The following is an 18,194-nucleotide window of genomic DNA, read 5'->3' on the forward strand; positions in this document are numbered from 1 at the left end:
AAAGGACATTAGTGAACCAGATGGGTTTTTACGACAATCTGATAGTTTCATGGTAACCATAACTCGTACTAGCTTTTTTAAAATATACACCATCCAGCAAGCCGTACAGATCGAGAAAGTCCCAGGCTCTGTCTCGAGTTACCTGATCCCAGCCCGGGTCGGTACAATTGGCCTCTTTGTATCCTGAGCTAGGGGGGTCATAGGAACAGACAGAGGAGGCTGTGGCGCAGTGGGCAGCACGCTCGCTTCTGAATCATAAAGGTCGTGGGTTCAAGCCCCACTCCAGAGACTTGTGCACAAAATCCAGGCTGTCACTCCCAGTGCAGTACTGAGGGAGCGCTGCACTGTCAGAGGTGCTGTCTTTCAGATGAGCCATTAAACCGAGGCCCCATCTACTCTCTCTCAGGTGGATGTAAAAGATCCCACAGCCCTAGTTCTCCTCGGTGTCCTGGCCAATATTTATCCCTCAATCAACATCAATAAAAACAAATTATCACATTGCTGTTTGTGGGAGCTTGCTGTGCGCATATTGGCTGCTGCGTTTCCTACATTACAACAGTGACTACGCTTCAAAAAGTACTTCATTGGCTGTAAAGTGCTTTGGAACATCCCGAGGTTGTGAAAGGGGCTACAGAAATGCAAGACTTTCTTTCTTAACCTTCTCTTCTCCCTCTGATTGCTGTTTCAGAACGAACTCTACCAGTTAATTCCTGTCGTGATCGATGGGCATTTCCTTCCTGATGATCCTCAGATGATGTTCCGGGATGGAAGGTTTCAGACGATCCCATACCTGGTGGGGGTGACCACTGAGGAGGCAGTAAAGAGTCTTGTACACCCAGAGGTAACGTCAGTCAAAGGATGGCTAATTGGTGTCCTGTTTGATCCGGAGCTGAGCTTCCGATCCCATAATCCCCCGTCGATCACCAAGAACGCCTACTTCCACCTCCGTAACATCGCCCGTCTCCGCCCCTGCCTCAGCTCATCCGCTGCTGAAACCCTCATCCATTATCATTACTCTAGCCTTCATTACTCCAACGCACTCTGGGCCGGCCTCCCGTCTTCCAACCTCCGCAAACTTGAGCTCATCCAAAGCTCGGCTGCCCGTGTCCTAACTCGCACCAAGTCCCGTTCACCCATCGCCCCCTGTGCTCACTGCCCCGTGTCCTAACTCGCACCAAGTCCCGTTCACCCATCACCCCCTGTGCTCACTGCCCTGTGTCCTAACTCGCACCAAGTCCCGTTCACCCATCACCCCTGTACTCGCTGACCTACATTGGCTCCCGGTTAAGCAGTGCCTCGATTTCAAAATTCTCATCCTTGTTTTCAAATCCCTCCAAGGCCTCGCCCCTCCTTATCTCTAAGCTTCTCCTGCCCTACAGTCCTCCAAGATCTCTGCGCTCCTCCACTTCTGGCCTCTTGAGCATCCCCGATTTCCATCTCTCCACCAATGGCGGCCGTGCCTTCAGCTGCCTAAGCTCTAAGCTCTGGAATTCCCTCCCTAAACCTCTCCACCTCTCTTTAAGACGCTCCTTAAAACCTACCACTTTGACCAAGGTTTTGGTCACCTGCCCTAATTTCTCCTTATGTGGCTCGGTGTTAAATTTTGTCTGATTTACACTCCTGTGAAGCACCTTGGGACGTTTTACTACATCAAAGGCGCTATATAAATACACATTGTTGCTGTTCCAGCAGCAAAGGCCTGGAGAGTAACTGAGGTGTGCACCTTGGCCCCATCCAAATGAGGTGCCCTCCCACTGACCCCCACATTGTCCGACAGGGTCAGGGCTGGAAGGACCAATCCCAGTGTCATGGCCGGGATTGTGGCCTGTGCAGTTTCAGGGCCTCGCAGTCGAGGATCACAGGTGAAAGCTTCCTGTAGCCATGGGTCTACATCCCAGCACCAGATGCTGATTTCCTCCATCTCTGTAGCATTTTCAGATCTAACGCAAGTAGCGAATGGAGCCAGCACTAATAGAGAACTCCTACCCTCTCTATAATAAAAAGAAAAAAAAATCATTTATATAGCGCCTTTCACCACCTCAGGACGTCCCAAAGTGCTCTACAGCCAATGAAGTATTTTTGAAGTGTCGTCACTGTTGTAATGTAGGAAACGCAGCAGCCAATTTGCGCACAGCAAGCTCCCACAAAAAGCAATGTAATAATGACCAGATAATCTGTTCTATTGATGTGGTTCGAGTGACAACATAGAAACATAGAAGATAGGAGCAGGAGTAGGCCATTCGGCCCCTTGAGCCCGCTCCGCCATTTAATGAGATCATGGCTGATCATCCAAACTCAGTACCCTGTCCCTGTTTTCTCCCCATATCCCTTGATCCCTTTAGCCTTAAGAAATATATGTAATATTGGCCAGGACACTCCCCTGCTCTTCTTCAAAACAGTGCCATGGGATCTTTTACTTCCAGGTGAGCGAGCAGATGGGGCCTCGGTTTAACGTCTCATCCAGAAGACGGCAACTCCGACAGTGTAGCACTCCCTCAGTACCATACCGGAGTCTACATTTTTGTGCTCAAGTCTCTGGAGTGGGACTTGAACCCACAACCTTCTGACTCAGAGGCAAGGGTGCTGCCCACTGAGCCACGGCTGACACCCCTCACTGCAAACCGGATTGTGTGTGGTCCCACCCCAAGGCCACACTGCTGAGAGGGTCTCCTGCACTCCCTAATAAGGTTGGTTGGGATACTGTTCGAATGTTTAAACCTACTCTTCATTCTTTCACAGGTAATCATTCCACCCGACTGGGAAGCAGGAATAACTAGAGAGCAAATTATGGAGAAAATAAACACGTATATCAAACCAATAGTAAGGCACTTTTGATATTTGCATTTTTCTAACTGGCACCTCGGGTCGAAACAGCTTCAGGCTTGGCTATGTGTCCCCGAGCGAGTGGGTTGTAGCTCCCTCCTGCAGTGACTATCCGACTTCGCCATCGACTTGTAAACTCTATCTAAGTCTTGAATACAGCTCCATATCTGGGCAGGCCTTTGTAACCTAGGTTTAGATGAATAAGAGAGAAGATAAAGTAAGTCAAGGGGTTTGTAGAGGGCACCAAGCTTGGTTTTAAGTGCCTGTGGATTGTAGGGGGAAAGGGGGACTGAGGGAAGGTGAGGTCCAGGGGAAAGAATGAGTTGGAGTACGACAGTACAATGAGTCTTGATTTCGACACTGTGAGGACGCGAGGAGGAGGAAGTGTAGGGCGGAGGGTTCAGAGCTTAGGAGGAACAAGAGAAGAAAGTTCAGAGGAGAGATGATTGTAGAGGTATTGGCAAAACAGGAAAAATTAAAAAGGTTTATGACAGAGAGGTTGCAGAGATGAGCGAAGGATCAGCGATCGGACGACAAGCTTCATCTGCCATCCTGTTCCAGAATGCAATGGGGCACCAACAAACCTCACCAGATGTGGACATTAATGCCTCAGATCGCTAGTACTGTATGTGGATTTACTGCCACAGTTACCCACTCGGAGTGCTTCCAGTCTCCAAGTGTCCAGAAAGGCCAAATGCTGGGAAGGGGAGCCCAGTGAGTGTGAGCTTGGCTCAGTCAGCATTGCTCCCACCTCTGAGTCAGAGGGTCATGAGTACAAGGTCAAAGGTCAGGAGTAGCGGACCTGTGCGAGAGCAGAGCAACTCAACACAGGTAGAATTTGAAAAGAGTGACGTCAGCACAAGAGAAGGAGCTGATTGGTGAGTAGCTGATGAGTGTCTTTTTTTAAGTTTATTTCTGCTAAAGAGCAGAGGGGCTCTTCAAGTTAGGGGCCGGGGTTAAATAGCTGGTATGGGATAAAGCAGGAGCTTGGAGATTAGTAACTGTTAATACTACATTAAATTAGTAACTGTTAATAATATATTATATTAATAACTTGAATTAGGCACATCTTAGTCTTAAGTTTCTGAAAGTTAGTTAATAGTCTATTAAGGAAAGGCATGGCAGGGCAGCTCAGTCCTGTGGAATGCACACCCTGTGCCATGTGGGGACTCCGGGACGCTTCCCGTATCCTGGACAACCACATGTGCAGGAAGTGTCGTCGACTGGAGGAGCTCGAGATCCGGGTTTTGGAACTTGAGCAGCAGCTGGCGTCACTGCGGTATATCCGTGAGGCTGAGAGCGTCGTGGATAGCACGTTTCAGGAGGTGGTCCCCCACAGATAAACAGTGCGCAGGCAGAGAGGGAATGGGTGACCGCCAGACGGAAGAGGAGGACCAGGCAGGTAGTGCAGGAGTCCCCGGAGTGCATCTCGCTCTCCAACCAGTATTCGGTTCCGAGTACTGGTGAGGGCGATGGTTCCTCTGGGGAGTGCAGCCAGAGTCAAGTCCACGGCACCACGGGTGGCTCAGCTACACAGGGGGGGGGGAGGAAGAAGAGTGGAAGAGCAATAGTGGTAGGGATTCGATAGTTAGGGGAGCAGATAGGCATTTCTGCGGCCGCAGACATGACTCCAGAATGGTATGTTGCCTCCCTGGTGCCAGGGTCAAGGATGTCACCGAGCGGCTGCAGAACATTCTGAGGGGGAGGGCGAACAGTCAGAGGTTGTGGCCCATATTGGTACCAACGACATAGGTAGAAAGAGAGATGAGGTACTGCAGGCAGATTTCAGGGAGCTAGGAAAGAGATTAAAAAGCAGGACCTCAAAGGTAGTAATCTCCGGATTACTCCCGGTGCCACGAGCTAGTGAGTATAGAAATAGGAGGATAGAACAGATGAATGCGTGGCTGGAGAGATGGTGCAGGAGGGAGGGCTTTAGATTCCTGGGGCATTGGGGCCAGTTCTGGGGAGGTTGTACCTCAACAGGGCCGGAACCAATATCCTCGTGGCGGGGGGGCGGGTGTTGCTAGTGCTGTTGGGGACGATTTAAACTAATTTGGCAGGGGGATGGGCACCAGGATGTAACATTAGAAAGGAGAAACAAGGTGCACAAAGGATTGGGAGAGGCAGAGAGCACTGAAGTAAGAAATAGTACGGTATTAGGTGGGGTCAAACTAAGAGAGAGTACAGGATGGCCTAAGATGGGTTTACAGTGTATGTATGTGAACGCACGAAGCACAGTAAACAAGGTAAGTGAGCTGCAGGCACAAATAGCCACATGGGAATTTGATGTTGTGGCAATAACTGAGACCTGGCTCAAAAAAGGGGCAAGATTGGGTATTAAATATTCCTGGTTATAAAGTGTTCAGGAAAGATAGGGAAAGAAGGATAGAAGGTGGGGTGGCAGTATTGGTTAAGGAGAATGTTACAGTGTTGGAGAGGGAGGATGTCCTGGAGGGGTCAAAGCCAGAATCTATATGGCTAGAGTTAAGAAATAATAGAGGTGCCATTACACTACTAGGTGTATTCTACAGACCAGCAACTAGTGGGAAAGATATGGAGGAGCAAATTTGCAGAGAAATTACAGAGAGGTGCAAGAATTATAGAGCAGTGATAATGGGGGACTTCAACTATCCTAATATAGACTGGGATAGTAATAGTGTTAAGGGCAGAGAGAGGAAAGAATTTCTGAAGTGTGTTCGGGAGAACTTTCTTGATCAGTATGTTTCCGGCCCAACGAGGAAGGAGGCATTGCTGGATCTGGTTCTGGGGAATGAGGTGGGTCAAGTGAAGCAAGTGTCAGTAGGGGAACATTTAGGGAACAGTGATCATAATATCCTAAGGTTTAGATTAGCTATCGGAAAGGACAGAGAGCAATCTAGAGTAAAAATACTTAATTGGAGGAAGGCCAATTTCAGTGGGATGAGAACGGATCTGGCCCGGGTAAACTGGAATCAAAGATTGGCAGGCAAGACTATAAAGGAACAATGGGCTGCCTTTAAAGAGGAAATAGTTCAGGTACAGTTGAGGTACATTCCCACTAGGGGGAAAGGCAGGGTAACTAAAGTCAGAGCTCCCTGGATGACGAAACAGATAGAGAATATGATGAAGCAGAAAAAGAGTGTGTATGACAGATGTCAGGTTGCAAATACATCTGAGAATCAGGCTAAATATAGAAAGGTCAGAGGAGAAGTGAAGAAGAAAATAAGAGGGGCAAAGAGAGGGTATGAGAATAGAATGGCAGTTAACATAAAAGGGAATCCAAAAGTCTTCTATAGGCATATAAATATAAAGCAGGTAGTAAGAGGAGGGGTGGGGCCGATTAGGGACCAAAAAGGAGACCTACGTATGGAGGCAGAGGGCATGGCTGAGGTACTAAACGAGTACTTTGCATCTGTCTTCACCAAGGAAGAGGATGCTGCCATAGACATAGTGAAGGAGGAGGTAGTGGAGATACTGGATGGGATAAAAATTGATAGAGGTGGTACTAGAAAGGCTGACTGTACTTAAAGTTGATAAGTCACCAGGAGCGGATGGGATGCATCCTAGGATGCTGAGGGAAGTGAAGGAAGAAATCGCGGAGGTACTGGCCATAATCTTCCAATCCTCCTTAGATACGGGGGTGGTGCCAGAGGACTGGAGAATTGCAAGTGTTACACCCTTGTTCAAAAAAGGGTATAAATATAAACCCAACAACTACAGGCCAGTCAGTTTAACCTCGGTAGTGGGGAAGCTTTTGGAAACAATAATCAGGAACAAAATTAACAGTTTCTTGGACAAGTGCAGATTAATTAAGGAAAGCCAGCATGGATTTGTTAAAGGTAAATTGTGTTCAACCAATTTGATTGAGTTTTTTGATGAGGTAACAGAGAGGGTTGATGAGGGTACTGCGGTTGATGTGGTGTACATGGATTTCCAAAAGGCGTTCGACAAAGTGTCATATAATAGGCTTGCCAGCAAAGTTGAAGCCCATGGAATAAAAGGGACAGTGGCAGCATGGATACGGAATTGGCTAAGTGACAGGATACAGAGAGTAGTGGTGAACGGTTGTTTTTCGGACTGGAGAAAGGTATACAGTGGTGTTCCCCAGGGGTCGGTTCTAGGACCACTGCTTTTCTTGATGTATATTAATGACTTGGACAAAAGCAAAATACTGCGGATGCTGGAAATCTGAAATAAAAACAGAAAATGCTGGAAATACTCAGCAGGTCAGGCAGCATCTGTGGTGAGAGAAACAGAGTTAACGTTTCAGGTCGATGACCCTTCGTCAGAACGGGAAAAAGCTGGAAATGGAACAGGTTTTTAAGCAGGTGCGGGGGAAGGGAAAGGGGGGAGGGGGGGAAAGAACAAAAGGGAAGGTCTGTGATAGGCTGGAAGGCAGAAGAGATTAAGAGAGATTAAGAGATGGTGCGAGGCAAAAGGAGATGGTAATGGGACAAGTTAAGAAACAAAAGATGGTTCTACATGACGTGTAAATGGCACCTGAAGCGTTAACTCTGTTTCTCTCTCCACAGATGCTGCCTGACCTGCTGAGTATTTCCAGCATTTTCTGTTTTTATTAATGACTCAGACCTGGGTGTACAAGGCACAATTTCAAAATGTGCAGATGACACAAAACTTGGAAGTATAGTGAACAGTGAGGAGGATAGTGATAAACTTCAAGAGGACATAGACAGGCTGGTAAAATGGGCGGACACGTGGCAGATGAAATTTAACGCAGAAAAGTGTGAAGTGATATATTTTGGTAGAAAGAATGAGGAGAGACAATATAAACTAAAGGGTACAATCCTGAAGGGGGTGCATGAACAGAGAGACATAGAAACATAGAAACATAGAAGATAGGAGCAGGAGTAGGCCATTCGGCCCTTTGAGCCCGCTCCGCCATTCAACGAGATCATGGCTGATCATCCAAACCCTAGCACCCGGTCCCTACACCGACAGCCATCCCACCCAAGCCCTATCCCCGTAACCCCACGTATTTAATCCCCCCTAACACTCAGGGTCAATTTTAATCATGGTCAATCAACCTAACCCGCATATCTTTGGACTGTGGGAGGAAACCGGAGCACCCAGAGACCTGGGGGTATATGTGCACAAATCGTTGGAGGTGGCAGGGCAGGTTGAGAAAGCAGTTAAAAAAGCTTAAGGGACCCTGGGCTTCTTGAACAGAGGTATAGAGTACAAAAGGATATTATGATGAACCTGTATTAAACACTGGTTTGGCCTCAACTGGAGTATTGTGTCCAATTCTGGGCACCGCACTTTAGGAAGGATGTGAAGGCTTTAGAGAGGGTGCAGAAAAGATTTATGAGAATGATTCCAGGGATGAGGGACTTCAGTTACATGGAGAGACTGGAGAAGCTGGGGTTGTTCTCCTTGGAGCAGAGAAGGTTGAGAGGAGATTTGATAGAGGTGCTCAAAATCATGAGGGCTCTAAACAGAGTAGAGAGAAACTGTTCCCATTGGCGGAACGGTCGCGATCCAGAGGACACAGATTTAAGGTGATTGGCAAAAGAACCAAAGGCCACATGCGGAAAAACTTTTTTACGCAGCGAGTGGTTAGGATCTGGAATGCACTGCCTGAAAGGTGGTGGAGGCAGATTCCATCGCGGCTTTCAAAAGGGAGTTGGATAAGTACCTGAGGGGAAATAATTTGCAGGGAAAGGGTGGGTGAGTGGAAGTAGCTGAGGTGCTCTTGCAGAGAGCTGGCACGGGCTCGACGGGTCAAATGGCCTGTGTGTAACCATTCTATGATTCTATGGGTTCAAGGTCCAAGGTCAGGAGTTCAAGGCCCAAGGCCAGGAGTTCAAGGCCCAAGGCCAGGAGTTCAAGGTCCAAGGTCAGGAGTTCAAGGTCCAAGGTCAGGAGTACAAGGTCCAAGGTCAGGAGTACAAGGTCCACCCCAGGATCTTATTATTATCTCTTCCGGATGCTGATTGACCTGCTCTGCATTTTCTTGTTTCAATATTTTGTTTTTGTGGGACACAGAGTGATTTAACTTTCTGATTAGTTTGGTGAGGAGAACGTAGACCTGATTTTTGACGAATACTTTAAGGACGTGCACGACCCTGCCATTCTGAAGGAACGTTACCTCGACATGTTTGGTGATGTGTTTATAACTATTCCAACTCTGAGAGCGGCCCAGTACTACAAAGGTGAGCGCGAGGTGCCGCGTGTCTGTGTACCACAGAAGGCGGTGGAGGCCAGTTCATTAAATATAATCAAGAAGGAGTTGGATATAATTCTTAAGGCTAAAGGGATCAAGGGGTGTGGGGAGAAAGCAGGGACAGGGTACTGAATTTGGATGATCAGCCATGATCGCATTGAATGGTGGAGCAGGCTCGAGGGATTGAATGGTGGAGCAGGCTCGAGGGGCTGAATGGCCTACTCCTGCTCCTATCTTCTATGCTTCTATGTCGGCGTTAGGAAATGTTCAGGCCACAGTTAACATCAATGCTGAGAATGCAAGGGCTTACATTCCATTACATGTCCTTTTATAGTTACATGGTTTACCTGGGTCAAGAATGCTATACAATGGGAGTGAATGGGAAGGGGTTTGGTCCATTGGGTTTGTGTACAATGGGAGTGAATGGGAAGGGGTTTGGTCCATTGGGATTTTATGAAGTGGGAGTGAATGGGAAGGGGTTTGGTCCATTGGGATTGTGTACAATGGGAGTGAATGGGAAGGGGTTTGCTCCATTGGGATTGTGTACAATGGGAGTGAATGGGAAGGGGTTTGGTCCATTGGGATTGTGTACAATGGGAGTGAATGGGAAGGGGTTTGGTCCATTGGGATTGTGTACAATGGGAGTGAATGGGAAGGGGTTTGGTCCATTGGGATTGTGTACAATGGGAGTGAATGGGAAGGGGTTTGGTCCATTGGGATTGTGTACAATGGGAGTGAATGGGAAGGGGTTTGGTCCATTGGGATTGTGTACAGTGGGAGTGAATGGGAAGAGGTTTGGTCCATTGGGATTGTGTACAGTGGGGTGAATGGGAAGGGGTTTGGTCCATTGGGATTGTATACAATGGGAGTGAATGGGAATGTGTACAGTGGGAGTGAATGGGAAGAGGTTTGGTCCATTGGGATTGTGTACAATGGGAGTGAATGGGAAGGGGTTTGGTCCATTGGGATTGTATACAATGGGAGTGAATGGGAAGGGGTTTGGTCCATTGGGATTGTATACAATGGGAGTGAATGGGAAGGGGTTTGGTCCATTGGGAATGTGTACAGTGGGAGTGAATGGGAAGGGGTTTGGTCCATTGGGAATGTGTACAGTGGGAGTGAATGGGAAGGGGTTTGGTCCATTGGGATTGTGTACAGTGGGGGTGAATGGGAAGGGGTTTGGTCCATTGGGAATGTGTACAGTGGGAGTGAATGGGAAGAGGTTTGGTCCATTGGGATTGTGTACAATGGGAGTGAATGGGAAGGGGTTTGGTCCATTGGGAATGTGTACAGTGGGAGTGAATGGGAAGAGGTTTGGTCCATTGGGATTGTGTACAGTGGGAGTGAATGGGAAGAGGTTTGGTCCATTAGGATTGTGTACAGTGGGAATGATTGGAGTTTGGTCCACTGGGATTGTGTACAGTGGGTGTGAATGGGAAGGGGTTTGGTCCATTGGGATTGTGTACAGTGGGTGTGAATGGGAAGGCGTTTGGTCCATTGGGATTGTGTACAATGGGAGTGAATGGGAAGGGGTTTGGTCCATTGGGATTGTGTACAGTGGGAGTGAATGGGAAGGGGTTTGGTCCATTGGGATTGTGTACAGTGGGAGTGAATGGGAAGGGGTTTGGTCCATTGGGATTGTGTACAATGGGGGTGAATGGGAAGGGGTTTGGTCCATTGGGATTGTGTACAATGGGAGTGAATGGGAAGGGGTTTGGTCCATTGGGATTGTGTACAATGGGAGTGAATGGGAAGGGGTTTGGTCCATTGGGATTGTGTATAGTGGGTGTGAATGGGAAGGGGTTTGGTCCATTGGGATTGTGTACAGTGGCTGTGAATGGGAAGGGGTTTGGTCCATTGGGATTGTGTACAGTGGGTGTGAATGGGAAGGGGTTTGGTCCATTGGGATTGTGTACAATGGGAGTGAATGGGAAGGGGTTTGGTCCATTGGGATTGTGTACAATGGGAGTGAATGGGAAGGGGTCGGATCCATTGGGATTGTGTACAATGGGAGTGAAGGGGAAGGGGTTTGGTCCATTGGGATTGTGTACAATGGGAGTGAAGGGGAAGGGGTTTGGTCCATTGGGATTGTGTACAGTGGGTGTGAATGGGAAGCGGTCGGGTCCTTTGGGATTCCAGGTTGGGGTTGGTGTTGGTGAATGGATTGTGTTTGCTTTTATCCGCTGTTGTCAGTAACTCTCTGATGTCTGGTTTGCAGACGCTGGAAACCCTGTGTTTTTATACGAGTTCCAGCACCGTGCCAGCTTCTATGAAAGAAGAATACCCCAGTTCACGAGAGCTCCCCACGGGGCTGAGCTGTCCTTTGTGTTTGGGGGGCCCTTCATCCGTGCTTTTGATGTATTGCTTGGTAAGGAGCTTACAGTCTCATGGAACTATCTTAAGTGAGTACGGTAGTGTAGTGGTTATGGTGATGGACAAGCAGCACAGAACCTATGAGCTCATGGAAAATTGTGATATGAAATTCAATAAATTTGGTTAATTGTCCGCTGGCACCAGGAAAAAAATAGGCATCAGATGCCGCTGTTTGTTGTAAAAGTCCAACTGGTTCACTGTAGTCCTTCGGGGAAGAGCACCTGCCGTCCCTGTCCAGCGTGCCTTACACATTTCTCCAGTCCCACACTGCACGGTTGACACTGAACACCCTCTGAGGTGGCCTAGCCTAGCAGTTGTACAACAGTCACTTCAGAACATAACCCTAAGAGCAATCGCCACTCAAGGACAAGGCCCACCACCATCTTGTCAGGGCAACTAAGGATGGATAACTGGTTAACAAATTTTTAAAAATAAATTCAAACAGCATCCAAGGTTTAATACTACTTGCTGCAAGTTTGGGTAAAATTAAGATAAATTTACATTCTTGTATCAACCACCAGAAGAGCAAAACTATTGTTCTAGTATTAATTAAAATTCACAGTAGTGTTTATATAGATTGAATCCTGTGCTGTATACGGATGAATATGGGAACAGGACGAGGCCATTCAGCCCCTCCAGCCTCTTCTGCCGTTCTATCAGATCACGGCCGATCTGCTCCTCAGCTCCATTTTCCCGCCTTTGCTCCATGTCCTTCGATATCCTTACCCAAAAAATCTATTAATCTCAGTCTTGAATTTTTCAATTGACCCTCAGCATCCACAGCCTTCTGGGGGCAGGGAGTTCCAGATTTCCACTCCCCTTTGTGTTTTTTCAAGACTTGAGATCAAGATTATTTGCCCGATTTTAAACGTGGGCAGATTAAGTGGTGTGGATTGTATCGAGGGAATTGGGTCAAAGACGGGTAAATAGAGTTGAGGTACAGATCAGCCACGATCTAAATGAATGGTGGAACAACAAATTATATTTATCTTGCGCCTTTAACATCCCAGGGCGTTTCACAGGAGCGTTATCAAACAAAATTTGACACCGAGCCACAAAATGAGAAATAAAGGCAGGTGACCAAAAGCTTGGCCAAAGAGGTCGGTTTTAAGGAGCGTCTTAAAGGAGGAGCGAGAGGTAGAGAGGTAGAGAGGCGGAGAGGTTTAGGGAGGGAATTCCAGAGTTTAGGGCCCAGGCAACAGAAGGCACGGCCGCCAATGGTTGAGCGATTATAATCAGGGATCCTCAAGAGGGCAGAATTAGAGGAGCGCAGAGATCTCGGGAGGTTGTAGGGTTGTAGGAGGTTACAGAGGTAGAGAGGGGCGAGGCCATGGATGGCCTCCGACTGTTCCATGTGGTGTGGTAGGGACCCGACCGCTCAGCTCTGTTACAGCTTCAAGCCCAGTCTCAGCTGGTAATTTCTATAAATAAGGTACAGATAGCCTGAGTCTCACAGTTAGATGGAGAAACTGACTTGGATTGCCACTTCTAACTGGTATGCAGTGACCCCTGCTGGAATATATACACACTGAGGATAGAGCTGGGCTTGGCTGTGATGCCTCCCATGGTTAAACATCCTGCTGCCACTTAATGTTTAGGATGGCACATGATGGATGGCTTTTTGAGGTACCAGAAAGAAAGAACTTGCATTTCTCCAGCGCTTTTCACAACCTCAGGACATCCCAAATCATGTTACAGCCAATGAAGTACTTTTTGAAGTGTAGTCACTGTTATAATGTGGGAAACGCGGCAGCCAGTTTGCGCACAGCAAGCTCCCACAAACAGCAATGTGATAATGACCAGAGAATCTGTTTAGTGATGTTGGTTGAGGGATAAATATTGGCCAGGACACCGGGGAGACACTGTCCTGCTGTTCTTCAGGGATTTTTTACATCCACCTGAGAGAGCAGACAGAGCCTCAGTTTAACATCTCATTTGAACGACAGCAGCTCTGACAATATGGCACTCCCTCAGCTATAGATTTTTATGCTCAAGTCTCTGGAGTGGGATTTGAACCCACAACTTTCTGAGCCACAGCCAGCACATAAAGGGGGCTGATAGAGGATTGCTGGCATTCGCATACCACAGCTTGACACCCCCAAGCCCCAGAGGTGAAAGGGCAGTGTGTTAAACCCATTGAACCACCCAAGCAATGAGAGTTGTGATTATCATAGAATCTCACAGCACAGGAGGAGGCCATTCGGCCCATCGTGCCTGTGCTGGCTCGGTGAAAGAGCAGTCGTGCTCAATCCCACACCCCCCGCCTATTGTCCGTAACCCTGCGTAACTTTACTTCACAGGTAACATGACTGAAGAGGAAAAACGTCTCAGCCGGACGGTGATGTTGTACTGGGCTAATTTTGCATGGAGTGGGTAAGACTTTACTTCATTTAAACCTCTTAGTGGCATTTGCCTTTTTATCACAGGGTAGTTTATCGAGGCACCTTGATAACAGGAAACGACCACCAATATTAAGACTAAGGACCTCGAATTTCCTATTGCCGGGTGAACCAGAAAAATGTGCATTTCCACAGCGCCTTTCACAATCTCAGGGCGTCCCAAGCACTTCACAGCCAGTAGGAACATAGGAACAGGAGGAGGCCATTCAGCCCCTCGAGCCTGTTCCACCATTCAATGAGATCATGGCTGATCTGCGACCTAACTCCATCTACCCACCTTTGCCCCATATCCCTTAATACCTTTGGTTAACAAAAATCTATCAATCTCCGATTGAAAATTAACAATTGATCTAGCATCAATTGCTGTTTGCGGAAGAGAGTTCCAAACTTCTACCACCCTTTGTGTGTAGAACTTTTTCCCTAATTTCACTCCTGAAAGGTCTGGCTCTAATTTTTAGACCATGCCCCCCTAGTACAAGACTCCCCAACCAGCGGAAATAGTTTCTCTCTCTCTACCCTATCTGTTCCCCTTAATATCCTGAAGATCAGATCACCCCTTAACCTTCTAAATTCTAGGGAATTCAACCCTAGTTTGTGAAATCTCTCCTCATTCAAAGGGTCAAAGTGTGGAAAACAGTTGGTGCAATGACTATGTTCTGCCCCAAGGTGTTTTTAGCATTCTGTGTAAATATTACAGCATATAATAAACCCAGCAGCGACATCTAATGGCATAACATCAATACTACGCCACCCTTGACTTAAATTAACGGATTGGCCAATTTGGATGCTTTTATTCCTGTATCTACCAACATCAGCCAAAGATTGAACACCTGTTCCACAATCTAATGCTTCCTAAAGGAGGATAGTCTGTACCCCAGTAGAAATATTTGTAAAACACGTTTTTTCTACCATACACTCTCTACAGTGAGCTTTCTAAAGAACGCTAATGCGCTGCTGAGAGTTCAGAGAAGATCGATGAAGACAATTCTGTGAATTGTGGCTCCACGTTATGACGAGCGGCTTGCAGAGTGGGACATTGGGCCGAAGATTGTGGGGTCAAGTTCAGGGGCTTTAACATGTTGATAGGGTGCACAGGCTGTCGATCAATGCAGGGTGGGTGAACCTAGACTGGGAGTACAGACCGAGCGGCATGCATGGTTAAGATCAACAAACCTCGACTGGGACCTGAGATTAGAAGAAATTCTTTCTGCACTGGGTCGTGGTCATGGAGCAGCCTCCCAGAAAAGTGTACACGGGCTGTGGGAGGAGGCTCAATGGGTGGGTAGAGTCTGTGATAGGGGAGAGTGTACATGGGCTGTGGGAGGAGACTCAGTGGGTGGGTAGAGTCTGATAGGGGAGAGTGTACACAGGCTGTGGGAGGAGACACAATGGGTGGGTAGAGTCTGATAGGGGAGAGTGTACACGGGCTGTGGGAGGAGACTCAATGGGTGGGTAGAGTCTGTGATAGGGGAGAGTGTACAGGGGCTGTAGGAGGAGATTAAATGGGTGGGTAGAGTCCATGATAGGGGAGAGTGTACAGGGGCTGTGGGAGGAGATTAAATGGGTGGGTAGAGTCTGTGATAGGGGAGAGTGTACATGGGCTGTGGGAGGAGACTCAATGGGTGGGTAGAGTCTGTGATAGGGGAGAGTGTACAGGGGCTGTGGGAGGAGATTAAATGGGTGAATAGAACATAAGAATTAGGAGCAGGAGTCGGCCATTCAGCCCCTCGAGCCTGCTCTGCCATTCAATGAGATCGTGGCTGATCTTCTACCTCATCTCCACTTTCCTGCACTATCCCGATATCCTTTGATCCCTTAATATTCAAAAATCTATCGACCTCTGTCTTGAATATACTCAATGACTGAGCCTCCACAGCCCTCTGGGGTAGAGAATTCCAAAGATTCACCACCCTCTGAGTGAAGAAATTTCTCCTCATCTCAGTCTTAAATGGCCGACCCCTTATTCTGAGACTGTGACCCCTGGTTCTAGACTCCCCAGCCAGGGGAAACATCCACCCTGCATCTACCCTGACAAGCCCTGTAAGAATTTTGTATGTTTCAATGAGATCACCTCTCATTCTTCTAAACTCTAGAGAATATAGGCCTAGTTTACTCAATCTCTCCTCATAGGACAATCCCCCCATCCCAGGAACCAGTCTGGTGAACCTTCGTTGTACTCCCTCTATGGCAAGTATATCCTTCCTTAGGTAAGGAGACCAAAACTGTCCACAATACTCCAGGTGTGGTCTCACCAGGGCCCTATATAGTTGCAGTAAGATGTCTTTGGGGAGGTGTGATCGACAGAGAGGGGGTAGGGAAAGCCAACTCCAACAGTACCCTCCTCCTGACGAAATGCTTGTTCCGTCAGAGAGACACGTACAAGGCTTCATGGCAACACCCTCGCTCCAAGCACTGGCATCTGCTGGACTACGTCATCTTCTGAGCGAGGGACCGCAAGGATGTCCGCATCACCCGCGCTATGACAGGAGCCGATGACTGCTGGACAGACCACTGCCTAATCCGCTCTGTCGTCTCCCTCAATGTAGCCCCAAAACAGCGGCGGCAACAGAAGCAATGCCGCTGATAGGGGAGAGTGTCCATAGGCTGTGGGAGGAGTTTAAACGGGTGGGTAGAATCCATGATAGGGGAGAGTGTACATGGGCTGTGGGAGGAGATTAAATGGGTGGGTAGAGTCTGTGATAGAGGAGAGTGTACATGGGCTGTGGGAGGAGATTAAATGGGTGGGTAGAGTCTGTGATAGAGGAGAGTGTACATGGGCTGAGAAAGGAGATTAAATGGGTGGGTAGAGTCTGTGATAGGGGAGAGTGTACAGGGGCTGTGGGAGGAGATTAAATGGGTGGGTAGAGCCCATGATAGGGGAGAGTGTACAGGGGCTGTGGGAGGAGATTAAATGGGTGGGTAGAGTCTGTGATAGAGGAGAGTGTACAGGGGCTGTGGGAGGAGATTAAATGGGTGGGTAGAGTCTGTGATAGGGGAGAGTGTACAGGGGCTGTGGGAGGAGATTCAATGGGTGGGTAGAGTCCTTGTTAGGGTGGAGTGTACAGGGGCTGTGGGAGGACATTCAATGGGTGGGTAGAGTCTGTGATAGAGGAGCGTGTACATGGGCTGTGGGAGGAGAATGGTTGATCGGCCAGATAACCTTTTGCCTTCTACACTTTCTGTTTTAATAAAAGCTGCTACAATCTTTTCCTTGCAGGAATCCCAACAGAAATGACTTACCAGTGTGGCCGATGAATGGTGACTGTGAAGAATACATGCAATTCAACCTGACCCTGCAAATCGGCAAGAGGTTAAAGCAGGACAAGCTCAAATTCTGGTCTAACAAACCGCCGAGAAAAGTCGCAAAACTATTAATCTAAATAGACGCGCATTCCAATTCAATTCTGTGTTTGGCACATTGAGAAATGTTTTAATTTGTGGGCGGGAGAGCAAACATACATATGTACAATCACACATGCAATCACACATGCAAACACTCCTACAGATTCTCACACAAGTTTCCAATTTGACATATCTTTCTCACATATTAATTAGTTTGAGGAACACTGCCCGTCCTGGTAGAAATCACGGGGCAAATGGAAAAAGGAAAATTATACCAAACGCAAGTTTGAATTGGATATAACTGACAAGTAATTAGAAATTAACCGCAAAGTGCGGGATTGTTATATTGTAGAACTGGCTGAGATTAACGAACTCGGCACAGACCCTGGATCAAACATCCAGCTGTACAAGTACTGAGCATCTAAAAACAAATAAAATATAGAATATTGGGATTAGGAGTGTGAAGAGAGATTTTATTTAACATTTCATAGGTTTCGACGCGCGGACGCGATGGGCCGAAGGGCCTCTTTCTGTGCTGTATAACTCTATGACTCTCTGACACAATGGGGTTGAAATCACACGTTACAATATTACTAACAAAGCCACAAACCTGTTTATTTAAAATAATGGATAGAGGGGCTTCACAAAGACATGGTCATTAGTAACATCACACAGCATGGCTTCAGCCTGTACATGTCCGGCCCATATCTAACCTATAATTACCCACCCAATAGCCAAACTGTATCAGCGGAATGTTTAACTGGGAACATCGCCCGTGGGGTTACGGGGATAGGGCTTGGGTGGGATGGCTGTCGGTGTAGGGATCGGGTGCTAGGGTTTGGATGATCAGCCATGATCTCATTAAATGGCGGAGCAGGCTCGAAGGGCCGAATGGCCTACTCCTGCTCCTATCTTCTATGTTTCTATGTCTCCGCTCTTGCCTCAGCTCATCCGCTGCTGAATCCCTCATCCAGGCCTTTGTTAACTCCAGACTCGACTATTCCAACGCACTCCTGGCCGGCCTCCCACATTCCACCCTACGTAAACTTGAGGTCATCCAAAACTCGGCTGCCCGTGTCCTAACTCGCACCAAT

The 18,194-nt window shown here is 47.8% G+C and overlaps 1 protein-coding gene across 1 annotated transcript in view; it reads left to right on the forward strand.

Moving 5' to 3' along the window:
* Positions 1–17,552, forward strand: part of LOC147116745 (pyrethroid hydrolase Ces2e-like) — a 54,147-nt gene extending 36,595 nt beyond the window's left edge. The window contains exons 7-12 of the mRNA XM_085992062.1: positions 689–841; positions 2,740–2,820; positions 8,831–8,975; positions 11,205–11,354; positions 13,660–13,732; positions 16,976–17,552. Coding sequence (XP_085848188.1) covers positions 689–841; positions 2,740–2,820; positions 8,831–8,975; positions 11,205–11,354; positions 13,660–13,732; positions 16,976–17,138 — 765 coding nt within the window. The 3' untranslated portion in view covers positions 17,139–17,552. The remainder of the gene's footprint in view (positions 1–688; positions 842–2,739; positions 2,821–8,830; positions 8,976–11,204; positions 11,355–13,659; positions 13,733–16,975) is intronic.
* The last annotated feature ends 642 nt before the right edge of the window (positions 17,553–18,194 follow it).

Source organism: Somniosus microcephalus, chromosome 6 (genome assembly GCF_052327205.1).
Source record: "Somniosus microcephalus isolate GS21.2 chromosome 6, FLI_Smic_1.0, whole genome shotgun sequence".
Classification (NCBI taxonomy): domain Eukaryota; kingdom Metazoa; phylum Chordata; class Chondrichthyes; order Squaliformes; family Somniosidae; genus Somniosus; species Somniosus microcephalus.